General features: G+C 39.7%; 1 protein-coding gene across 1 annotated transcript in view; it reads right to left on the bottom strand.

Moving 5' to 3' along the window:
* ATP2A2 (ATPase sarcoplasmic/endoplasmic reticulum Ca2+ transporting 2) overlaps positions 1-26,522 on the bottom strand; it is a 46,195-nt gene extending 19,673 nt beyond the window's left edge. Inside the window, exons 1-6 of the mRNA XM_084820303.1 lie at positions 26,147-26,522; positions 25,044-25,061; positions 24,866-24,948; positions 13,205-13,309; positions 8,635-8,773; positions 41-121 (exon numbers count right to left, since the gene is read on the bottom strand). Of these exons, the coding sequence (XP_084676429.1) occupies positions 41-121; positions 8,635-8,773; positions 13,205-13,309; positions 24,866-24,948; positions 25,044-25,061; positions 26,147-26,264 (544 nt within the window). The 5' untranslated portion in view covers positions 26,265-26,522. The remainder of the gene's footprint in view (positions 1-40; positions 122-8,634; positions 8,774-13,204; positions 13,310-24,865; positions 24,949-25,043; positions 25,062-26,146) is intronic.
* Positions 26,523-27,004: the final 482 nt, after the last annotated feature.

Below are 27,004 nucleotides of genomic sequence, written 5' to 3'. Positions count from 1 at the left end.
ATCACAGGTTTTCTAAAAGACAGTACCAAGAACCACCTACCTGTGAGAATCGACTGGTCTACCCTTAGAGTTGTGGATTTAATAGAAGTAATTCTTATGTCAGCAGGAACCTTGTCACCAACTGCGGATTAAGAGAGAGCACATGAGTTTGACAATTAGTGAATGCAATTTTTTTTTTACATGTGCATAATGTTAGTTGTAGATTTATGTAAAATATTTCTCTTTTATAAATGAAGCAGCTAACTTATTTTTCAGAATGTCTCCAACAGAAATTGCATGGCTTTCTTTCGAAGTGTATCCAATGCCTTTAATTGAGAATCTAATTATGGACATCATTGTGCTTATTCAAATATATGTGCATGTGTGTGATCACATGTACACACAGAGTTTTCTATGAATTTTCCACCAGCCCATTAAGATATTGATAACTGCAAGGATCCAGCAAGCCATGTGAAGTAGCTCTATACATCCAAGGGGCGTTGGGTTTCTCAAACAGTGGCTCGCACACACTCCTCTCATGCCATGTGGCAAACCACTTTTGAAGTTGAGGATGTTTCAAAAACAAGTTTGTATTATGGCATGCAAGTCTCGTGTTCAGTGGAAAAACAAAAAACCCAACTGGGACATCCAAGCCTTTTGGTCTGCCTAACATAGCTCTTTGGAGTTGGACAGGCAGATGGCAGGATCTAATTTCTTTGCATCTGCCTACATTTCATCCAGTAAGCGTTTCTGAAGTAGCACGCATGTGAAATCTAAAGGAAAAGCTCATGTAAAATGCTTATTCTGCAAACTGCAAACATAACAGGGAACTAAAAGCATGCCAAACGCCCAAGAATAAGGCACTGAACATGCTTGCATCACCAGCTAATAAATTACTTATCCTGTCACAAAGAATGGACTTGTTACGCCATAGTCCCTGTAGTTTTACTGCAGGGATGCACAGAGTAAATGCCAATTCCTACAGGAACTGCTTATGCAACTGGCAGCAATCATGCATGCAGAGAGAGAGAGAGAGAGAGAGCACGCGAACAAAGCTGCAAGAAAACTAGGTCTGCAACATTATGTACTAGGTTGTGCAAATACGAACACTTACCATACAATTAAGCACATACTATTTGTGGCTTTAGATGCCCTTATAGAACACATTTTTGCGCAATTACTCACAAGATTAAAATTACAGTGCTGGCCTAGGCAGAGGCTTTGGTGGGAAACAAGCTATATCATACTTACACAATTCTCTATTTAGAATAAAGAGGCCAATAAGCCAGTTATGTTTATTTTAATTATTTACTATATTTATATAAGGCTGCCCCATAACATTGTTCCTCTCTGTTCCATTATTGCACATGAAAACCAATCTAAACTCACTGTGCCCTTCAGCACTGAAGAGAAAATAGTACAAGACAAACAATGACCAAGGCCAAAAATGGGCAAACTATTTGAATGCACTCCCCTGATGTCGTGAGGAGGTTTATATGTAGATACATGATAGCAGCTGTTTTTCTGCTATCACAATCCCACCAAACAGCAGCCTAAGACTCGGCACAATGCAGGAGAAAGCCCATCAATCCATAAGGGCACACACGGTTGCCGGGGTTTTCAACAGCTGAGCATCTCAAATGCACTGCCACACTTGACAATGGCATATTAAAAGACTGGATCTCTCTTCTAGGAATGTGTATAGATCAGGTTAGGCACAACTGCTATAAACAGTTATAACAACTAGAAGAAAGCACTGAAAGATCATTCTAATACATGACAAAGGACGAGTGAATGCCATATTTGCCCTGTAGTAGAGCATTTAGAAGACCCACACCCCCAGTAGCATGTTCTGAAGCTTTATTATTAACTCTTCAAGGAAAATGAACACAGTTAAAATAACAACAAAGTTTGTTAAGCTAGCCTCTGGTATTCAGTAACCTCCTAGTACAAGTTGTATAAATCTTCCACTGTAATTGCTGCCAATTGTTTTAAACAGCAAGGATGACAACCAACCTTCATTGTTATGAAGTTTGCTTAACAATCCAAACTGAACAATTAAGCCTGGGTAGCACACAAAAAGACACACCCATTGTTCTAATGCTACAGTACTGTACAGAGGTGTGACATTCCTGTAACAGGGGTGGGGGGTGGGTATTTTGCATTCTTATTTCCTTTACTTTGCAGCCAGCCTTTCCAGAAGACGTTTCCCATTTAACCTCAATCCATTAGTTAGAAGGCATAGTTAAAACCATAAATCTTCCCAGGTTTGTCTTATCTCTGGGTTGAAATATACCTGTGGAATGTAAAAGTATCCTATCCACAACGCTGTTCAAACTAACCTACTTCACAAGTGGTTGTCAGACTAAGCAGAGTAATGACCAAGAACTTGGGTAAAGAGAATCAAACTGGGCTCTTAATTCTATAGCATTCTCCAGTGCATATTTTTCCAGAGAGGAATGGGATTGCTAAACACATACCAGTTACAATTGACTTCCAAAATCTACAGAATAAGGGCAAAGAATTTACAGATTACTCTTTAACTACATGCACCAAGGTATTTATGTATTACATTTCTATGCTGTCCAATAGCCAAAGGTCTCTGGGCAGTTCACAAAACCTGAAACCATAAAAAACAACATGATGATGATGATGATGATGAAGAGCACTCTAAATTGTATTTCCCCTCCTACAGAAAATGGACTCAGCTTCTATTCAAACATCCCCTTGTTTCACCCACCCCTTGAAAAACAGACACTAGTCCAAAAGCACCAAAAGCTTCTATGTATCACTAGATTACAATATGACCTGAAATAATAAAGTCTATGTTCCACTGTCAGCCAGTAATTCCAAAATCAACGGGATGCTATTTTCCCCACTTTTAATACCTAGCTTATAAATTCTACTATCCAATTTAATTATCGCTTCAGGGCAAAGAAACTAATGATGCAAAGGCCTCTACAGTCTATGGACTCTCAAATCTTTGCCATGGGAATACCCAACAAGAAGACTGGCTGAAAATATGTTAGCCCAAAGAAACAACTCTGGGAAAGGAAAATTAGCATATAGATGCTAATTTCCTTTCTAACCTGCCCCTTCACAGGCTCAGAGCACACACATTAGCAATTTCCACACAGAACCTGGCCAGACTCCAGCAAATTCCTGTTTAGGCTTACTTTAGGACTATGACTGAGACAATCTGTTGGGGAGCACTAAATTAGTGAATGGGTTAAAAAAAGAAAAGGAAGAAAGACAGCCTTCAGTCATCTATTATAAACTAACCTGGTTTTTGTAGTAGTGTTTTAACATTAGTGAGCTCCCCAACCCTCTTATAAACACTGTTACTTGTCTGGATTCTTCCAATAAAGATAATTATGACTGTCTGAATACAGAGTAGTAAACCGATTAGCTGAAAATAATGAGGAGACTTTAATTATAGCAAGAGCTAAATGCGTAGGCTTTTGCAAACACAAGGAAGAACAAGTCACAAAACAGCAGTAACAGTGCAGTCAACATAACTAGTGGCAGAAATGTCTTAGCTCAAGGGCCCAGAAGACAAGACCATTAGCATTCACCTTGTGCTACACAAGTGGATTCTGGCAAGCCTGCCAAGTGAAGCGGCAACATCCAGAAACTACCACCATTAGACTACTGCATGTATTCACGTAACAAAAGCAAGAGTAAATAGTGATATTTTAGCAGAGTCTGCACTGCTGCAATGCAAAAGGTTTCTATAGTCCAATTTAAAAGTATGTGCCAAAACAGAATGAAGTATAAACAGCAAATTATCTTGATGTTCAAGCACTTTGTTCTGTACATTTTGTTCCAATAATAAATCCCCTTTGAAACATCATTTCTATTAAGGGTATAAGGCAACTATTTCATGAATCCCAAGCATGAGAATAGCATATGCTTCATGCTCTCGAAGCCTTATAGTTCAGTAATTCACAAGGGGGGGAAACAATCAGACACAGAAAGAGGTCAAATTTAACAATTCTTTTCTAAATTCTTAAATAAATGTGCTGTCCTAGTTTGAACTCCAGTCTCCAGACCATTTTACAGATTTTAGTGGGATGTGGCATAAAGCTGGAATTAATCCTTTCCATTAGAACTACACTAGTAGGACTTTTCTTACAGTCAAAAGCTGGCTGAAAGCTACATTAAAAAGTGATAAGTACTCAACGAATATGGCTATGCTTTACATATTTCATACCCACAAAATATACTGCTTTACAAATGCTATTCATAGATGTTAGAAGAGCAGAGTGACCCTGAAAGCAGACACTATTCAGAAAAGCATAGACCTATAACACTGGAATGATTATAAAGCACTGTTCCTAACGTTCTATCAGATTATGTAAAAGCAGAATACAGCAGGCACTAGTGTTTAACTTTAGTATTTAGACAAGCAAACTAGGGACTCTCCTGTACTTCTATGGAAATAACTTCCTCTGAAATGAATGACACTTCTAAGAATGCAAATGTATGTTATTAAGCCATCAAGTATGTTCTTGTTTAAATTTTTCTTAAACTGCATGAACAGCTGTTCAGGCACTCCCCATATTGTCTCAGGACAGGCAACCTGGTACCCTCCAGATGTTTTGGACAACAATTCCCATAATCCCTGACTATTGGCCATGCAGGCTAAGGCTGATGGGTGTTCTAGTCCAGAATATCTGGAGGGCACCAGGTTGTCTGTTCTGGTCTATACTCCTTTACCTATGAATAGTAAAAACAGGTATTACACAAAACTGATCTGTATTATAGGGGAACAAGCAGAATTAAGACAGTTACCAAATCATGGCTATTAACAGGAGTTTCTCTTGTAGTATTTTCTTCTAATGAAGTGAAGTTAAATATGTGTACAACTTGAACTATTAAATTACAGTAGCTTCTGTAGCTAACAGTTTGCTTTAATTATAAATTGCCTTCTAGGACTTATCCACCATTAACATCATATCACCCCATTTAGGAAAACTGTTGACCACACACATATACTGTATAGAGCATGTGTAATGTGTATCATATTCCAATATGGTTACCCCAATATGAAGAACTGTACAAAACTAAAACATGAAGTTGGGTCCACTCTAAATTTCTTCCAAAGAAAGAAACCCATATGTATCAATTGTGTGCACAGAGTACTTTTAGAACAAGCAGCTCAAATTCAGAATCAAATGAAAAGGTAGCTTTCGTACAATTGATCAATACAGCTGAAAACAAACAGCAACTGCAAAACAAAAAGGTTTTAGCTCTTCCCAGTGAAAATATGTATCAGACCAATAAGGTAAAGAGACATTTGAGGACATCTGTACACGTTCGGGTAGTCACCTGTAGGTTACTAAGCTACATTCAGTTTATTACAGAACTAAAGCTGAGAAAAGTACACCCTGTGGAGATCAGTGAGTAATCCTAAAGGTATATGTCCCCAGACCATTCTTTTATACTCTTCAAAAGAAGCTTCCTGTTGACAGCTGATATACTATGATAATTTAGTAAGACAAAGTTGCATTATCATTTGGATTTTAGATTTTGTGAACAGTCCAGATAGTTTTGACTATTAGGTGGCATAGAAACGGAAATAAAAAATAAAGCTTCTCACCTGAACAGACCATTTTCTTAGAAAATGATGTCTATTATCACAAATTCTGCTTCGATATGTCCTGAACAGTCAATCACTTTCAGTCAATCACAGGAACAAAACAATTCTAAGAATGTTAGCAATTCACAAAACATGTACCAACTGTCTGATGGCCAAATATGTTGTGCTTTTGTTCCTAGATTACTGATGTCCAAGTGCAAGCCTCTCTTTACAGTGATCTTAATGCATTCTAAGAGGACAGAGTTAGTATTCTAATCTCTTTGCTCTATTCTTAAATCAGCAATTTATAACTGTAATCGTTCCAATTTCTTCAACATTGACAGGAATAATTGTTTTACACAATAAGTGATAGCATGACCTAGCTACACTGGAGGTAGCTTCAGGTAACCCAGCTCTGAGAAATTTTATAAAGCTCATCACAAGGCAGCTACCTTCAGAAGGGCCGCTGGTCACATGAAGCGACAGGCTGCATAATGAAGGAATCGTTACCATCCCTTCATCCACATAGTTGCACGAGCATGATATAGTTATCTTTATCATATTACTACAGACTACCTCCTCCCTTCATGGATGCGTATTTCACACAGTTAGATTGTAAACAATGTCCACTTAAGTGTCTTCTAGAGAACATATAAAGTCTCTATCAAGTACCTCTTGGCAAAGAACAATATTGTTTGAATGGTAATAACCTACAAACATCTAGCAGTTTATAAGCTTTAGTGTAACCCTAACATGCTACAATGTAGTCTTTATCAAGCCATCATCTACCACGTACTTTACGTTTTCATGAAGCCATATGTTTGCTTAATGCTGTTCTGTTCCTTCCTGACAATAAACAGCTAAGGACGGAGAAGCAAAAAAGTTGCCTGTGTTTAGAATCTCATTTCCTTTTCAAGGATGCTTAAAATAAGGATACTTATTTTAACGCCAATGACTATGGACCAGTGCCTCCTCTGCTGAAAAACCTGTACTGAAGTAACCATGAACATTATAGGCACCACTGACATGGGGGAGATAACTGCCACCTGGTTATTTTACGCCAGTCAATGGTGAGCCGCACTTGCCTGCACATGCAAATGTCATTGGCTCGCTGCCTAAAATTCCATGCCCAGATATGCATCCCAGCATCAAGTGCTTTGTCGCTTCCCTACATGGTCTTCTTTTTGCAGGCACCATGTCAAAGGCCATTCAATACGCTTATACTTATGACAGAGGCATGCACACAGTTTCTCTCACCTCCAGGTCTTGACACTAGCTATGGAACACAGTGTATGTACTCTGCCTCCCACCCTGAACTTTTAGCTAAGTTACAGTCACTTATTCCTAGGGAATTGATTACATTTTAATGGGATGGACTACAAAGACTACTGACATTAAATGGAAGACTGTTCTATAAAAAATAAATTTATCCATCCAAGGCTGATCATGGCATTGTTGCTAATCTGGGAATTATTGGTTATCAGTATAAGTGTTATGCTGGCAACATAAGAATTAGATGTATTTAGGTCAGTGTCAATACTGTAATTAAGAAGAATAGTAATTCAAACCAAAAAGATAGCACACCTATTTGCCAGCTTTAAACTTTCATAATCTATCACCACAAGAAGAGATCTCCTTCCAATGGCGGTAAGATTTTAATGAAGCACATCAGATTCTGTGATATACAAGTTATCTGTATAAGCAGATATTAACTCTATATCCCATTCTGTTCAGTACGCATGCAAATGGACCTCTCAAGTTAAAGAGCTGGTGACACAAGCTCACTGCCCTGTGTTTCTTTGCTTCTAATAAGAGGACTTATACTACATACCTATTACGTGCAGACACTTCTGCATCTACCTTGACCATTAAACCAACAAATCCTGTGACCAGATGCATCTGGCAAAGGCGGCCTTTGCCTATAAAAGGCTTGTGCTACAGGGCTTTTTGCCTTTGCTAAAGCAGAATATGGCTACTCTCCTTGAATTTAACCATTAAAATAACGCTAGAGAAAGCCACATTTGCGCCCATCCCAACACAGGCTGCACCATAATGCCATGAAAGAGAGTATAGTTGTAGGAAGTCTAGAAGCTAGTAAACATGATTTTTCCTGCACTTCCAGTACAGGACGCATGGCACAAAGAAAGCAATTGGGAGATCTGCTAGATCCTTTACAAACTCTCTCTCTCTCTCTCTCTCCACACACACACACACACACACACACACACTTTTTTTTTATCTGCCATTATATAAAGTTTTGTTTGCTTGGAAACACACACATCCTGAGCACATCAATTTTACATATGTGAATTACATCCTAGGTTGAATACCTAGCTAGCTCAGTCTAGCTAGCTCAGACTCCCTCAACCTGGTGCACTCCAGGCATTTTGGACTCCAACTGCCATCAGCCCTAGCTAGCACACCCAATGGTCAGGAATGTGTGGATTTGTAGTTCAAAACATCTGGAGAGCGCCGGGTTGGGAAAGGCTGAGCTAGTGCAATTCTATTAACATTCTTTACAGCTGCTGTAGCTCCAGGACTACATGACAAAGCAAAATGCTCTCATAGGATACTTATTCTATTTAGGTCACTTCATGTCAGTTCAGCTGTTGTTGCAGCAGCAAGTTTAGGTCACTTCATGTCAGTTCAGCTGTTGTTGCAGCAGCAAGTTTGGTTCTCCGGAAGCAATAAGTTTTTCTACCCTCACAACACTGACGTTGGTGAGGAAAGGGAGTTGTAGAAAAAGTATTACATTGATAACGTAGGCACTCTAGATGTCAGCAGGATTTACCTGAGCTGAAAAATGGCAGCAATTTGATTACAAAGTATCTCAACTGCACAAGCTTAGAATGATCGCATGATCCAGGAGTCTGCAGATTAAACTTGGTGTGAAGTTAGCAGCAAACTGCCATGTGTCTTAATGGATCTGGAGTATACCTTATTCAGCACATTCAGTTTAGCCTTAACAGCAAATCAATTCATAAGAATTAATTTATTGTCAACAATAGCTTGTGTTAGCAGCATAAAAAGGTATCTTAAGACACATATATTGTGTAGTAAACAAAGCAACTCACCAGCTACTTCTACAATATCACCAGGGACAATATCTCTTGCTTTTATCCTTTGTACACTTTTCCTGTCTTGCCGGTACACTTTACCCATTTCGGGTTCATATTCTTTAAGAGCTTCAATGGCATTTTCAGCATTTCTCTCCTGCAAAAAAAAAAAAAAAAGCAAGTTAGAGGGCTCAGAAGCTCTAGCTTTTACTACTGCAGTTGGCAAAAGTGTCAGCTCCCAATTTTCCCATTTATATCATTAAGCAAGCAATCTATGTTCATTCACTGACATGACTAGGCACAATCATGCTGTTGCAACAAGCTGAGGAAGCAGCCTGTAAAGCATCACTGTCAAATGCAGTCTAGAAACCAGTGCATCGTGCTTTAGTTTGTTTCAAGTATGTTTGCTACAGTTTGGGTAAGATAAGGCTAGTTTTAGTGTTTTAAGTCAAAAGGTTCTTTTGGAGAAAATTCCACATCAAGAACGTCCTCTCAAAGGAAGATTACTATCTCTTATATAAGATTATCTTATATAAGGCAGGCATTTTAGAACAAATAGCAGACCTAGTGAATATTTCTTAGTGATTAAGTAACTGGCCAATAAACTAGACAGCTCAGAGTAATTATGTGGAATTAAGCTCCTATCCTTCTATCCCTCCCACAGCATTTAGCCGTTGTTTGGCTGGATGTATCCATAGTTCCAATCTAGATGTCAAAGAAGTTATTAGAAGAAAACAATTGACCCCAAAGCAAAACAACTGACCTCAAAGCAAAACAATTGACCCCATCCATAACTAAAAAGACAGCATGTGACACTTCAAACCCATGACCTGCTAACAAAGTGCCTACTATTAATTGAACATAGTGACCAGATTGGTATTCTAGAAGAAAAAGCATTAACATCTCATCACTATTTCAGATGGACTCTATTTGTCTACAAGAACTGATTATATTAACAGTGGTTTACGGCTGCAGTTATTTAGTAAGAGCCAAGGGCCTTTCAGTTAATAAGATTGTCTTCTCCTAGACAGCTTAATGCTAAAATCTTGCTAAATTATTATAGGTTGCCAAAAGAAAACAAAGTGTTCAAGTAGCAACAGCTCCAGCTCTAAAATCTACAATGAAGGTCAAACAAGAAACATCTGTCTATGTTTTATCCTGCCAATACATGCAGATACAGCAATGCTGCAAATAAGGTAAAAGCTTTAATCGTAGGGGAACACACACTGACAGAAGCTCTTATTTGCCATAAGTCTCTTCAAACATGATATATAGGCTAATAAACATTGTTGAAATTGCCCCCTCACAACCTTCTCCTCCTTTAACTTATCACATGGAAGAGAGATATACTTTTTGCAGGGGGTCCTTCTTCTCACCTCCAAAGGCATAATTCAAAGAAGGTATGGTACATTTCAATTTCATCAGCCATGAAAGAAGTGAAACAGTCACCCATGAACCGTAACATTCCCAGACACATCATGGGATAATAGGACTGTTCTTCATATCAGTCCATCACAATAAACAAAATTTAATCTAGGTGAGTGCTTGGAGGACCATGCACTCAAACTAAGTGCAGTAAATGAAATACCTTTTCAGCCATTCCAGCAACTAAGGAGTTAGCTTTCAAGGGAAATGTTCATATTGTTACTAGAAGCTATGTGGGGCAAAATAAGTTATATTTGTCTCCCATTACAGTGCCTATTCAGAATCCCAACATGAGCATACTTGCAGTATTAAGCCACTCAGATGAACCAACTTTAAATAAATTACAAAAGAACATTTTTCTGAATGACTATTTTTAACATTCTGTTTGAGGGCATGAGAGAGGACAGTATAAATTGAGAGATCTGCACTATGGGGACATTCTGCTCAAACTTTTTGCTCCAGATTAAATTCAAACATTACACTGTTTATAGCATTTGCTATGCATTCAGCATAATCACCCTGTACATTTCAAACCAAGACATACTTCAATTACCACATATACATCAATTTTAGGCAATTTGCATAACACATTGGCTTGCTGTGCTATCTGAAACGAGAGAAATATGGGCACCACTGACCACAGCTTGCCCAATTTGGGCATCATAGCAATCTATGACCATCAAACCACTTAAAACACCACCAATGCATATGATCAGGGACTTACACAGAAGAGGATACATGCGGAGGCACTCACTGCAATAAGGTTTTTCCCAAGCTTCCTATTAGCACATCAACCTATGCATGTAAGTTGCCATATAAACACAACCAGCAGAACCAACTTTAAAAAAAAGCAACACGGAGTCAAGCAAATTTCAGTGTCAGGCATCAGCTATAAAACATTCTGAAACACCATTAGACCATGGCCAATAGATGAAAAACTTGTTGCTCTCCCCACATCATAAGCATCACTCATAGGATGAGAAGTTTTTCAGCCAGACAGCACAAGATTGGCAGGCTGTAGTAAATCAACCTTCCCCAGCGGGGTCCCTCCAGATGTGGGCTGCAACTCCCATCATCCCCAGGCAGCATGTGCAACAGTCTTCTTGGTGGAGGTTGACAGAAACTGCAGTGCAACACATCTGGAGGGCACCTGATTGGAGAAGGCTGCTGTACATCTTCAGTACTGCATAATGTATGTGAAGGTGATTTATTGCAAAAATGGACAGATAGTACTGCCCATGCACACTTAAGCACCGCTCAACTTTCTTTTGGTAAAAAGCCTACCTGTACCAAAGGATATAATGACTTCACAGGGCAATGCAAGCAAGTTAAACCAGGCCAGCCTGATTGAAGAACAATAAAAATGTATCCCTGGGCAAAACGTCACTTGTGAGCAGCAAGGTATGCTTAAGTGTTACTTTTTGCTACAAGTGTTTAAGGCCAACTATCAACTTTGCAGTTTTAAATCTTAGCAAGTAGCATGATCTTGAGACTGTAATATAGTATCTCAATATTTTTTCAATGTCCACCTTAATCAAATCTAAGTTCAATTTTCAGAATAAGCATACACAGAGATAGTAGCCATATGAAGAATTTATTTCCATGGGAGTAAGGACTTAGGTATGCTCTGTGAAACTTCTTTTATCAAAATATTGAATACATACACAGATTCAGACGTGAAAACTGTAGGGCTGGACATTATAATGGTCTCTCTCATTCCCCAAACAACTCAATTTTCATAAAAATTATACAAGGTACAACTGTATTCCTGAACAGCAGATTCACCATGAAAATGCCCCATTTCAAAAAAGATGTTATGGGGGGCTGCTATTTAAGGCAACACAAGCCCAAAGTCTCCTTGGGTGCACTGAATTAGCTGCACGGCTCTTTGGATCCTGGCCTACTTCTACAATGTACAGCATCTATCAAAGAACAGAAAAGCACAAATCTGAAACACCAAACTAGTTCCATGATTTCACAATTTCCATCTACTTTCAGGACACTCTATAAAATAAATATGGTGATTTTAATTCGAAGCCATTTAAAAGGAATCTCTTCCAATTGTACCCTTATTGCAATGATCGTCACTATTTTTCAAGTGGGAGCCACTTTGGCAAAAAAAAAAAAAATCAGTGTGACAGCCACATTAATTTACAACTAAAATTAATGCAGAATAGTGACATGCAAAACTTACTTTGGACTTCAACTCCTATCAGTCCCAGCCAGCATGGTCAGTGGTCAGGAATGCTGGGAATTGTAGTCCCAAACACCTGGAGGGAACTAATAGAATGCAGAGCAGGCAGGGGCGCAACTGCTTGTGGGGAGGGGGAAGGGGCTGACTCTCCCAGCACAAAAGAAACCACCCCAAATTTACCACTGTTCCTGTTACAGGTGGTGGGGGTGGAGGATTAACCTAGTCACAGTGTCTCTTTTTACCTTCCGCTGTGCTACAAGGCAACTCTTCAAGCTCCCTCCCTGCTGCTGCTCAGCTGTCTTGCTTTTCTCCCCCCCCTTTTAAAACCTTGGAGAAGGCTTGGCCCTTTGAGGGGTGGGCTAGGCTGGGTTCCCTCTGACAACAAAGCGGGAAAGGTTGCCATAGACCAGCACAGTGCAGCACCAATTCCAACTCAGCAGCTGCACACCATTTTAATTTAGAACATTTCCCTCTGAGTGACAGTGGCAACATACTCAGTCAGTCAGACTCCACCTTTTGGGTCACACAGCCAATGCAGGTACTGGAGCAGCGATGGAAGGGCGAGGGGTCCTCATTGGCTGAATGACCAGAAAGGTAGAGCATGGCTGAGCTTGTTGCTACTGTTGATCCTCTGAGAGAAATGCTTGCGTTAAATGTGGCTGCAAGTGCATCATTTAGCTTCTGCCTGGCTCACTACTGTCACTGCCAGTGTGGCCATTTCTGTGGCATTGTTTGGGGGCTGTCTGAGAGAGAGAGAGAGAGAGAGAGAGAGAGAGAGAGAGAGAGACGGACGGGTGTGGTGGGCTGGGGTGGGCTGGGGTGGGCTGGGCTGGGCTGGGGTGGGGAGAGGGGTTGGAAATATGTTTGGGAGTCGCCAATGGAGGCCTCCAATCGCCCGCAAGTCTTACAGTGAAGAATAGCAATGTTTAAAGTTTTTCAAGATTCAGGATTATAAAAGTATTTGCTTACCTGCCACACACCCACAATTGCATTGGCTACTAATATGAGTAAGATTACAAAAGGCTCTACAAAGGCTGTGATTGTTTCTTCACCTTCTTCAAACCAGGCCAACACCTGCAAGAGAGATTGGAGAATTGGTAACTTACACACAGAAATGATTAGATGCCATTTTCTATAATAATCATCTTAATTTGGCTATGCTTTATTCACTTGTAATTAAACATTCCCTAGGGTTTATTGCACCTTTTTTTGAAAAGTCTGCTGACTCATGTAGGCCACACCTTAGAAGCTGAAAGTAAATTCCATTTCACAGAAATAATCCCCATACCTGCTTCTTTCCAAGTGGTTTCCTGCCTGAAAGTAATTTACACATCTGAGACATTAGCAGGCATGGGTTGTAGATTTTGCTTTCGAAACAAATTACTAAATTAAATTAATAAGTTAACGTTTTCCTAGGGGTAGCATACATGGCAATGTGAAGGGTTATTTTTTAAAAACAGGAGAAATAATTTGTAATGGACCTTTAAAGGTAAGATTTTAATTGTTTTAGCAGACTGCAGGATCTGAGCTGGAATTTTTATGCTTGGTCAGTTTTCTATTTCGAGGAATGTATTGTTGTAGTCTTTATCTATGAGTAGATCAGGTTCTAAGCGGACATTATGATCTGCTGCTGCACCTCAATCCCACTTCTACCACTGCTTAAAGTCGACCTTCCTCTCTATTTAGAACAGAGATGGCTAACTTCAAAAATCTTGAGTGGTCCTGGCTGCAAGCATATTTTGTGGTGCAATCTGCGGCCTCTCAAGGGTGATCAGGACCTATGGTGCAACTGATGTTCTCTGGTAAAAAGAGCTTCATGATTATGAAGGGTTTGTGCTCAGATAATGACAGGGCACTACATACAAAATCGAAAGAAATGTAACATTAAGGTGTGCAATATCTGACAATTTGGACTTTTCCCCTTTCTTGACAGCAAACCTTTTACTATACTTTGGCTTTAAACAATGTTAGACCCACCTAGGCCCAGATTCAGCCTGCATTCACTCCTGGTTTAGAATAAAACTGCTGATAACATTAAGTGTAATTTACTTTAAAAATTATCCAAGAAGATAAAAAAACATTAAGAGGTCTTTTAATATACAGCACCTAAATGCGGTCAAATACTTAAAAACAGAGTCTTGCGGCATCTCAAAGACCAACAAATTTATTCTGGGCTAAGTTTTGTGGACACTAACCACATGCAATCCTTTGACTATTTCCATGGGCTCTTGGACATTATGCTCTTTGACACTAAGAAAACAGTGATGGCCTAAAAAAGTAGAAGTGGACATCTTCAGTAGATGAAAGCCCCTTCTAATGCCCTCTGACCTGCTTTTTAAAAAGCATCCTCTGTGCTTTCTGAGAAGGCATCCCAGCGCACTTTCAGAAGCTGTCTCCAATATTTAGCATGCTGCATACTCAAAGGATTGCATGTACTGAATGCAATGCTTTGGGTCATAACCAAGATCTCCTTTACTAATGCCAATAAACATCCATATTAATAATCTATAGACACGTGATAGTCTACAAGAAACCCTGTAATGATTAATGAAGAAAATTGCTACTGCTATATTCAGCATATTGAGCAACAGAAGTAGAACACAACCAACTTAAAGAATGCTGAAATCATCAGTGCTTGGAAGGCACTCAATACTAAGCTGCTAAACAGATTCCTCTTCTAAATGTAGGAAGAGAAGCAAGAAAATGAAGCCTGTCACTGGGCAGCTTTACTGCAGCTATTGTGGACCCATTTTCCAGGTGGGTCCACAAGCTGCAGGAAGCTGGAAATGCGGGAAATACTGCACTAAAGACTACAGGGAAGGCAACTTCTAGGTCAGACGATAGAACAGCATGGTAAATATGAAACAGTGGAAAAGGTCCACTGATAAACCTCCTTAAATACCCACAGCTGTATGCTAGGACATAGGTTAGAACACTGTATTCAGTGGTTTAGAACTAACATCCCAGCTGTAGTGTGGAACCCAGATTTACTCCATGAAATAATTACATACAGCCTTGTAATAAGCCAGTACAATTCAGGAGGACAGACAAGAGACAGGTGCCAAGCGTAAGTTTTTCCTCAACATTTCTATTGTCCATTTTGTTAGTAGGCAAAGCAGAGTATTACCACATAGTGAGGGAAGAGCACAGAAACCAGATTTCACGCCAAAATTTAATCCTGGATCTTTTAAATGGCTGTAACTACAGTTTATCATTAGCCACTTGACGGAGCTCCAATCATACAGCTATGATATAGACTATGAAAGATAATCAAGATCCTAGTTCTGAAACAAGAGTTTAAGTGACCTTCACAACCACATCTACCAATGGAAAAGCAGCACAAGCTGATTTCTAAAGTCTGCCCATGCTCAATTTATGGCATGGGTAAAAGGATAAATCTCTCTTCCACTACACAATCTATACTGCATTAATATGTATCAACTGCCAGGGTTATGAAGTGCAGGGAGTATGTTCTAATTTACATATGCTTGCATGCTTTAAAACTGCAATTTTTAATCCAATATTCTACCCAATACACAGCACAATCGTACTCTGAACAGTGGAGAGGCAACAAACGTCAAGAATACAAATCACAAGTGACCTCAAGTCCACCAGAAGGGAATGAGATGTGTTCCACTTTAAGATATCCCATCCTAATCTCCTCTAAGCATTTCTCATTTTAACTCCAGCTCTTTTTTCTGTAACTATGACTAGAAACCTGCTCTGTAAATGAAAGCTCAGAATCTCACATTATTCATTTCATAGCAGATCCCATGCAGATTTTAGAGCTCTTGCTAGAATAATATAAAGCACTGATTACTGTAGAGTGGGGAGATGCAAGATGTGCTTAGTAAAGGGGGCATGCCCTTTACTAAGAATGGAATTTTATTACTAGCAATGGTAGACCTATCCCATTATTTATGTTGGGCACTTTCCTTTGTGGGAGGTTTTTAAAATGGACTGCACAATTTACACACATATTCATGCACTATGCAAAGATGGATGCCATTTGCCTCTTCTCTTCCCTGCACTTACACCTGTGAACTGGCCTGTTCTGGTAACATGTTAAAAAACCCATTCTACAACAAAGCAGCCTGACCTGCTAGTCCATCTTCTGCACAGGGATCTTAATTAAATTATTCTCATTTGCCTTTTGGAAGTAACTAGTTAAGACTTGTATCAGGACATCATGTTTCATACACCTTGCAAAAGAGAAGGTTGGAAATACCACTGCATGTTTAGAAAAGGTCATTAGACTCGACACAAATAAGCACCAAGGACCTTCGCTACCTATGTATAAAGGCATGCTTATTCTCTACCCTAACATACAACTCCATGCAAACAAAGTCACTTGACATTTAATATACAGATTTTTTGAACTGTTTAGGAAAAAAATGGCAAGGAAGACATTATAACCAGGGCGTGTGAGAGAGTGTGAGAGAGTGTGAGAGAGTGTGAGAGAAGGAATGGTAGAGACTGGTTGCCAGCATAGATGGGATGCGCAAGGAGCTGACAGATTTGAGTAGGGTGGCCCTCCTATTTGGAAGCCTTGCAAATGTTCAAAGATTTGGAAGTCTTTGTTATTAATGCTCATGTTTCTAGACACCAAGACTGTCATACTCTTAATTTCTGAGCCACGTAGCAGATGTTATCATGCTAGTGTGTGACAGATTTAAGGTACACAAGATTCTTAATAGTTCTACACTGAACTATGGGCTAGTTCTCACAAAACAGTAGTTGAGGTAGCAAGCCTGTATCACTCACTTCAGATTGCAGATAGAGGGTTGCTCCCCATATAAAAGAAGCATTCACCCATAGAGGCTAAAGTTCTCCTCCCTGACAACTTGTTTTCTACGTCTAGGGCATTTTTGTATATTCAGTCAAGTGAGCCCCAATCTGCACCCTGAAATGGTACAATCCAATCACAGGTTTATTATCTGTTGTTTGTCAGAACTAGACCCGAGTTAAAGAGACAAAGTGGGTGCACTGGCAGGTTTCTGCTTGAGCTTCCTGTGTGCTACTGGATGTGTAGAAGGGTCAAAGCAATCTAGCAGGCACTTGACAGGCTCAGTAGAATCAGATATCTACAAAACAATTTGGGTGGATGGGGGAAGACAAGACAATTTTTGAAAATCACCATCAAAAATAAGCAAGCTATGCCATTATGTAATTAACATATTCCAGTGTTGGCCCAACAGTAGGGTCTGTTTTTAAAGGTCTAGCCACAAAGGAGCTTCCCAGGTCACCAGTGGCAACCATAATTTTTTGATCTGGTGAGTGCTGCCCACAATGACAAACAAGAGACAGACGGCACCTTGTCTCAGGCATTGTGGCAGGTTTTGGAAGCCATTGGGAACAGCAAGTCTCACTATTTCTGAAATCAGACCCCTCCCCTCTGCTGAGTTAGGGGAGAAAAAGGGAATGATGGCTAGAGACCAAGGCCAGCCAAAGTTTATGAACCCCTGAGCAAGAGCACTTTGGTAAAACAAAAACAAAAAAAACACCCCCTCTCTAGTACAGTTTTACAAAAGATAGTCAACAGTGACCATCTTAGATCTTTGTATTCCTTGTTCCCCAATAAGAGTAGGCATATCATTGCTGATGGATTTTGTACTGAAATCTTTTCAACTATGCAGATTCATGGGCATTACCTAGGCGTACCACTAGCATATTGCTTGAGATCATGCATCTATGAACTTAACATTAAAAAAAAATTGCAATTATTTTTTCACTCGTCAACACTGAAATAAATCTTGAGTTGACTTTTGATACCACCACTTTTCAGAGGACAACGAAGCAGTTTTAAGTATCTGTCCCTGCTCTATCTCATCTTGACTCAGTTATCATATGCAGAATTCAAACTTTATAGAAACAGACTAAAGAGCATTCTCCACCCTCCCCCAAACACACACAAAGAGCAGCTTAAACAGACTCTTCAAATAAAAGCAAAGAATGCAAGTAGCTCATTGTCACTGCTGACAGACACACAAAAACTGCATTTATGATGTACAGTACAATTCTATACATTTACTCAGAAGCAAAACTCAGTGTGCTCAATGGTGCTTATTCCCAGGTAAGATTGCAATTCTAAAAATAGTTACTTGGAATTAACTCAATGGGGCTTTCTTCCAAGTAGACATGTATAAAATTGCACTGTAAATTAGCCAGTAGTAATTTAGTAATGAAAGACAATAAAACGAGAAACTTTACAATAGTACTAAGTAGGACTGAACATTCAATAAAAAAGTGACATTATGGGTAATATTAATGGACAAATGCTGTTTTTGAAACCAAACAAAAGTTCACTATCTGTAAATCTAGTGATCCACTGGAGTGAGAATTGGGATCAGGTGACCATGAGTGACACAAAAACTTCAAATGCTAGTTAAAAGACAAGTAGGGAATATATCCAACTTAATCCTAATTTTACTGGATTCATTTTTCTGTCTAAATCCTGATAAATTAGTTTTTCCACATTAAAATTTTGCATATTTAGTACATTTTATGGAATTCATAATATCTTATTGATGCTACCCTTTTTCTCATCTTCTCTAGAGTGCGATCTGGCCTGTTAATGGCATACTGATTTTACTAAGTTGACTGTATTTCATTTAAAATTAAACAAATAAAGTATTTCATTGTAGTAGCCTTGACAAGTTATTCCATATTAATTATTTAGCCATAGGGGAATTGCCAACCAGTTGGTTATTAGTGGGAGACTGTGGAGCCATATTAATTCAGCAGGCAGCAACCTTATGTGTGATCTCCTATTTATGTACGTAGGAGCTGTCTGCTATAACTCCAACTCTTGGAGGAGGAAAATACACATGATCTTGGCAACCAACATAGTTACCTACTGAAAGCATCAAACCTATGCAAATTCTTATAGCTCTTAAATTCTTCCCATCAGTTTTAAAAAACCCAAAACAATAACTTTAGCCTGGCTAACAAACACGCAGTGAAGTACCCAAATACTCTTCCTGTGTTGCACAACTGAACAGCTATGTAGATTACGTTATGTCTGTCAACCCCAAAATGGTCAGCCATTCTTTGGAACATCCTTGGTCAAAAGGCAGGACATAAAGTACATAATCATTCTACATCTAATTTGAAGGCAAATTAGAGAGAAAATGTTCACAACTTATCAAGAGAGGTCGCTAGAAATGTTTTAATTAGAGGGCAGCACTTTTATATACCAAAGCGCTTCTCAACATTTTAATAAAGATACATTAGATCATTCCCTTCTGTTTTGAGGAAATATTTACTTTCTGAAACCAACTTTCAATGAGCTTAGAAAATGAACTGAATCCTTTCTTTTATAATAGAGCAGTCAGACCAATAACAATTATCTTGTTCAATTTTAATTTTTTGTTGTAATGCTTCCTAATATATGTTATGTGTAACTTCTAAACCATATCAAATATTTCACTGAACTGCAAAAACATAAAACTATGTCACATAAAACATAAAACAAGCAGAGTTTTGCTCATACAGATGACTTCCCTCTCCTCGCCCCTATACCTTTTGCCCCCTGCCCCAAAACTACTCCAACTCTCCAGAGCAGATCTGGGGAGTACATGGCAGATGAACACAGTTGGATTCAACCCATGATTGTGTTTCTAGTATTCAATAAAAGGTTGCCAATTTTTCTAAAAAAATGAATTTTAAAGCTGTTTTGGTCAACAATCTCTTATGCTGGGAATGTTTTCTAATTTCTGCTACCTGGCATATAATATACGCATGGGTAGATCATAACCACTAATACCAATTCTATTTAAAAAGCTCATGAAAATCACATTTGTCAAAAGACATCAAAAGAAAGCTGCTGCTTCAACCTGACTCAGGTTGCAATCCTATACACACATACCTAAGAGTAAGTATCACTGAACACAATGAGACCTACATCCAAGTACACAAGTAGGCGTACATACGATTGCACTGTCAAGCTACAAGCATGCTTCCTAAATTATACTGAATCTAGCATAAGACAAACCAGATACGTGGAGGTTACTGAATGCGATCCACAGAAGTTTAAAAAATGCCAAAGCTAGAACATGGTATATGAAAGCTTAGTATGAAGTATCGTGTATTAGTCTTTGTATCTCTTACACAAGTGGGTAGATGATCTCTCATGTTCCAATAATTTAACCTTATCTGTTGCATCTGTTATTCTCCAGCACCAAGATAACAACCGTGTGTACTAAGCTACCCTGCCCATGCCAATTTCATGGTCACTATTAGAAGAGCAGCAGGCCATTTTTATTCAGGAAAATAATTAATGTCTCATCTCCCAAACCGCATCCAAGAAACAAGGCCAATACTGAAAGGGCTGATGCTAGACCAAGGGCCCCTCAGACAATGGAGGCATAGCGTAGTGACAGAGCACATGTTTTACATGCAGACAGCCCAAGATTCAGCCACCAGCACCTGCAAAGAATCCTAGGTAGGACTGCAAAAGACCTCTGTTGAAGGCCTTGAAGAGCTGCTGCCAGTGAAAAGTAGACCATAGAGGGCAGACCAATGGCCAGGGCAAAGCTGCATCACAGCTTCAAACTGCAAATACCTTATTATTTTTCACCCCAATCTCTGGTCAAGAAGCTCAAGGTTGTGTGGATGATTCTACTCCATTTTTATCCTAACAACCCTGTGAGTAGGTTAGGCTGACAGTGATTGCCCCAAGGTCATCCAGTGAGCTTCATGGCTGAGTGGGAATTTGAACCTGGCCTTTCTAGTCCCACTCAGACTCAAAATGCTACACTATAATAGCTTACAAAGTGGACTAGGTGCCTGCCACAGAGCTAGGAAAGAGAACAGATTTATAATCTCGTTCATTAGAACGCTTGCTACATGAACAGGGCTACAATTACCAATATTTTTTCTTCTTTAGCAAAATAGTACATCTTTACAAATCTATAGGGTAGTGGTTCTCACACTCCAGCCTTAATTTACAAGCAAAGTATCACGCACACAACATTTAAATGTTCTTAGTTTTAAAATTAACACCTTCCCTATTGGATTCCAGTCTATTTTTAAATACTAGCACAAAAATAGTTTAGCAATTTAGCATGCAAGACAATTCATAAGGAAGAGCATGTGCCATGCACACATAAGGGGAGAAAGATAAAGGTTGGATACATTGTTTTATACTTATGGGTCTGGACACATGAATATGGAAGCAGAGTATCTCCAGAACAACACACAATACTCAGTACTTCTCCATATTCAATACACTTACTTTGTGGCAGACTTGCTAGTCTACTACAAAATAAGATGCATGCTGTCTTATATTCCTTGAGGAATCTCAATTCCTTACAAGCCTTAGTTAGAAGGTGAACAGTTGTTCCCCCTAATGCACACCCCTACTGCCTTTTAAAGTCTTTTTTTAGCCTCTTTGTAAATTAATGACACAAGATCACCATAATTCAAGGTCTCATTTCTTCCATTAGTCTGGTGGGAACAGGTTTACTTTTCCCCAATTTTTTATTGTGAGATTTAACAAAACAAAACAATAGGGGAACAGGTTACTTAAGAGCACTTCCCAATTCACATTCTGAGCTTCCTCAATACTCTAACATTCAGATTCTGAATTGCCTCAGCACTAAGAGTGTGCACAAGCAGATCTTGTACTTCTTCACACAGCACATAGTTAATCTATGGAATTCACTATCACAAAACATAGTGATGGCCACCAATTTGGACGGCTTTAAGAGGGGATTAGACAAATTCCTGGAGAAGGCTATCAATGGTAACTAATCCTGATGGCTATGTGCTACCTCCAGTACCAAAGGCAGTATGCCTGTGTGCACCAGTTGCTGGGGAACATAGGCAGGAGGGTGCTGTTGCACTCATGTCCTGTTTGTGGGTTCCTACAGGCAGCTGGTTGGCCACTGTGTGAACAGAATACTGGACTAGATGGATCCTTGGTCTGATCCAACAGAGAGAGAGAGAATCTCTCTTTCACATCTGAGTCCACTACACATCTTAAATTCGATTTTCTATATTGTACATTTGGATACAAACTGGCAGACATGACAAATGTTATGATTTCATTACGCCCATTCAAATTTTGGCTTTGTCTAGCTATTAAGTCTATAGGCTAGAAAACTTGTCAAATATGGGGCTACAGATACTTTAAAATAATCAACAGTGAACCAAAAAAACCGACTCCAAAAATACCTTCAATCTACATTATGCAGTCCTGGATTGTTCTTGTTGAATTCAGACTACCCCAAGATTATAGCAGTAACTTCAATAACTTCAGTCAACACATGAACTGTATAAAATGCAATATTATAATATTTTGTGCTAGTTACTACTGTGGAATTAATACAGTCCAGATTTAGCTTAGAAATATTAGAATATACTGTGGAGAAGTAAACTCATTAATTTGCTTCTTGGAAATTGTTTTAGGAAAGCATCTTCCAGACAAAAACTAAACCATGTCATCATAACTGTAGGGAGTATTAACCATGGTAAGATATGGTGTCATCTTCAAGTCTGAACAATTCTAAATGTCAATCTCACATTTATGTGCATAGCTCTTCAAATGACGTAATACTGAAGTGTTTGTGTAGCACACACAGACTACAACAAGAACTGAACACTTTCAGAAAATACAGTTCTTGAGCATATCTAGCCCAGACACAAATAATGGATAGTGATTCAAGTTTAGTTCAAAACCAGTATTTATTTATTTATAAAGGGAAATTAAATAAATACTACAAAATGAAACATTATGAATAACTTATGATTCTCTAGTGAAGTCACTTCTAATCATACTTCATTATTTTAAAACTACAAATATACCTTGAGTGGGCACACACTATCCCTACGTCCCACCATTCTCTAGTGAACTAAGATATGTAGACCACATCTCACATTTACTTCCTAGAGATAAAATGCTCACTCATTCAGAATTGGTACTGCCACCATAGTTCACCTTCGTAAGGAAAAAGCCAGAATGACTAAGCCATCTGTCTCCACAAAAAACCCCAATGCCAACATTTGGCTGGCTGCAATGATGTACCAGAACTGAAGCCTCTTCTTTGAAAGAGCATGCCGGTGTCATGATATTTGAAACCCTCACTGGCCCAAGATCAGCAACATACTATACTACATAACTCTACAATGGATAACCCTCCTCACCCACTTTTTTTTTTTTTAAATCATCGTATCCCTACTGCTGTAATTCATTTCCAGTCTGCACTATTTCTTCTATTCCTTTGGCTTCTAAGAAGGCTCCAAAGATACAGTTAAGTTATTTAGAAAACTAATGCATAACCTAAATAGCAACTGGAGAAGAACCATGGATGGAAGTTCCACATGAGAGTCAGAGCTTTGGCCATTGAACAGGGATTTCTGAACCCCTCTTCTCACCAGAGTCCCTCATGCCCCCTGTAAAGTTGCTCCAAAAGTCAGGGGACTCTCCAGAGAAGTGAACACAGCACAAAGGGATGAGTTTAAAGGGGAAGTCTAGACAAACTGTGTGCATGAAGGAAGCACTTGAGCACATGCTTGGATACGTTCAAAAGGTCCTTCAAACACCAGCCTTCACTATACCCCACTTTTCAATGTACATTCTTTATCTTAATCATCCTCACAACAACCCTGTCAGGTAGGTTAAGCTGACAAGCAGTGACATACCTGATGTCACCACAAGGCATGCAGGTATTCAAAGTTGTACCTTCACACAGCCAACAGAGCACACTACCAATTGCACCATGCTCACCCCTCTTTAGATTTCAGCTCCAGATTTATTGCTTTTAAGAAGAAACTATCCATTCCTTCCTCCCAATGTGTCAGAATATGTGTACCATGACCACCTCTCTCCTCTTATTTTGATCTTTGCTTCATGTCTACTGTTCCTCTGCAATCCCATGTTTGGCATCAGGCAATATTAGCCTATTCAATGCTTTTCTTAAAATAATAACAATCCAGAACTGGTTTCACAGCCCCATCCTACCAATTCTGCATGCAAGGCAAGGAGTTTATTTTACAAGAGGCTTCCCAAAGGTCAGTTACCAAATTTGGTCAACAATGGTGCCATCACTGCTGTCATCATTCTTGTCACTGTCAAGAGCAACAACTGTCACCTTGCTATTATCAGCAAGGGAAGGCAACTGGAATATTCCCCCATGCAAATTCTATTTACAGTTTGCATTGCATCCAAAAAAAGACTTCCAGCAGTCTCAGTTAGTTTCATAACAATCAACTGCAAAAAGAATACTAGTTCACCTTCTTACTGGGGCCAAGGTTAAAAGGCAACTGCCCCAGGAGAAACTGCTTTATCCTAAAAGTGCTAGCATGTGTCTGCTTTAACTGGCATGTGGTCTGGGTCCCACACTAAACATACTTTTTCATTAAAGTGTATGTTTAAACTTGCTATGAAAAATTGCAATGAAAAACTGCAATTAGGACGGTTGTTCAATTTATTGCCCTAAAATTGAGAGGAAACTTCTTTCATGTGAATAAACAAGGCAGGAATCAAGATGCCCAGTAAGGGTAAAACTTGAAAAAATCATTTTTCTACATCTTATGCTTCTCCATTTAAGTATGTTTGAGAAACCTGTACCTCAATATATTCAGGGCAGGTCATACAAATATGAAATCAAATACTAAGAAGATACTTACAAATGATATACATGCTGCCAACAACAAAATTCTAACTAATAAATCTTCAAACTGTTCGATCACAAGCTCAAGTAAAGTTTTTCCTGCCAAGATAAAATGCAGAAGATGTAAGCTGTCAAATATATACTGGTGGAAAGTCAAGACATAAATAACACAAATGCTTCATACACTTGCTTACCTTCTTCAGCCGGTAGTTCTTTAAGAGGCAACAGTTCCCAGGAAGCACGTTAAAGGAGAAAAAAATCAAACAGCTCTATTAGAAATGATAAAGAGATCTATCCTTTATATCTCAGCTAGATTAAATAGCATTAATAGTTTTATAAAGCTAAAATACCTAAGTTAAAAAAAACCCTAAAGGCACATGCAATGCAATGGTTACGGCGCCTTCTTTCTTTCAATGAGACAGAGAGAGCAGGCTTCATGCTTCCTGCATTTTACGTCAAGTATGTTTCAGCATCAAGCTAGTGAGGTTACCAATTCAGCCAAGTCATCATTGCTGCCAACCGTAACTTCCAATGCAGCTCCATACACAGGGTCAAAGGCTTTGAACACTCCCTCCCCTTCCCTACGCCACAGCCAGATAAGGATTTTATTTTTTAATTTTCCCAACTTTAATGTTCCAGAAAGGGGGGGGGGGAGAGAAACAGAGAGATACAATTATCTGATATGCCTTTCAGGAATAGCTCCCCATCTCCGGCCCTGCGATATGGCTTCCTATATGAAAGCCAATTTTGCAACACATTAAAAAAAGGTGTCTGTTTTTCTTTCAGAGTTCTCTCTCTCTCTTATATCAAGAGCTACGTTTCACAGGAACGACGGAGCATGCCGGAAGGAAAGGAGTGGAAGAAACAAAGGTCAAATAAGCAATGGAGAGGCTAAAACAAGGAGGAGGAAAAGAAGAAAAGTGGCATGAAAATGTTCCATAGATAACATAAGTTCTACCCCCATGAAAAAGGAAAGGGAAGTGGGCTGACAGTTTACATGTTGGAACAGCCTCAGGAGCCTGGGGCATGGAGGAAACCCACGAGGTAGATTGCAAAGTCAGCCATCTTCTCTCTCCCTCTTTTCTTTTATTCCAGGTCCAGAAGCAGATGCCAGATTGTGTATGTGGCTGTGCATTTTGTACACAGGCTTTAGGCCTTGACAGACAGGCTCCGAGAAGGGGAGGAAAATAATAATTGTAACAGGGAAAGGGGAGGAAAGGAGGAGAGAAGAAAGCCCAGCAGCATCTCCTCTAACCGTGAAGATTTGGGGGGAGGGGGAGCTGGTGCTCCAACCTACCGTTGGCGCCCCATCTCTCCTTGAGCTTCTTGACTTGCTCCAAGCTCAGCCCGGTGCTCTCGTTCACACCGAAATAAACCAGAACTTCCTCCACGGTCTTGGTGTGCGCGTTCTCCATGGCTGAAGCCGGCGAAGGTGGAGCAGCAGCAGCAAATGGTGCCTTGCCTGCGTGTGCGAGTGTCTCTCTCCCTCTTCTTGGCTCTCTTCCTCTTCCTTCTTTGCAGCAGAAGCAGCAGGCAACAGGAACAGCAGCACACACAAAAAGCCTGCCGGCCTCACCACCGACCTTCTCCCACCCCCCACCCCCTATGGATCCCCACAACGCCTCGGATTTGTCACCATAAGACAAGATCCAGGGACGAGCCTGATGCTTTTGTAAAAAATGAAATAAGTCAGTCGCTCAGAAGAGCTCCCCCCTGCTCGGAACAGAGAAGTTGGGAGGGAGGATCTTTCCCCCTCCTATATAACCCCCAAAGAGGAAAGGCCCCACCTACTGCCAGTATGGGGGGGGGCAATAAAAGTCAACTCCTTAGTCCCCCTCCACCCTCAAAAAGGCACCTGGGGGGGGTTAATCTGCAGGGATGCCTCACCCAACCCTCGTCCCTCCCCCGCCTTCCTCAGATCCAGTTTCAAGGGGTATTCCGTGATATAGCAATGAGAGCTTATTATACTAGCGCCCCAATAAGAATTTTAGGGGGGAGTTATTATAATATTAAACGACCCCCCCTTTTTTTGGTCCTTCCTCAGAGGGTTATCCCTGCTCTCTCCCCCCCCCCTCAGTCTTGAAGGGGGGATTACAATTAATAGTGCCTGGAGAGCTACCACCCCGTTTCCCTCAACGGTGGGGGTATGAGCGCC

The sequence above is a fragment of the Heloderma suspectum genome, chromosome 13 (assembly GCF_057233095.1).
Source record: "Heloderma suspectum isolate Gila_16-S chromosome 13, 16-S_ref, whole genome shotgun sequence".
NCBI classification, from domain to species: Eukaryota; Metazoa; Chordata; class Lepidosauria; order Squamata; family Helodermatidae; genus Heloderma; species Heloderma suspectum.
The sequence above is the reverse complement of the archived record's forward strand: the minus strand, read 5'-3'. Positions and strand labels throughout refer to the sequence as shown.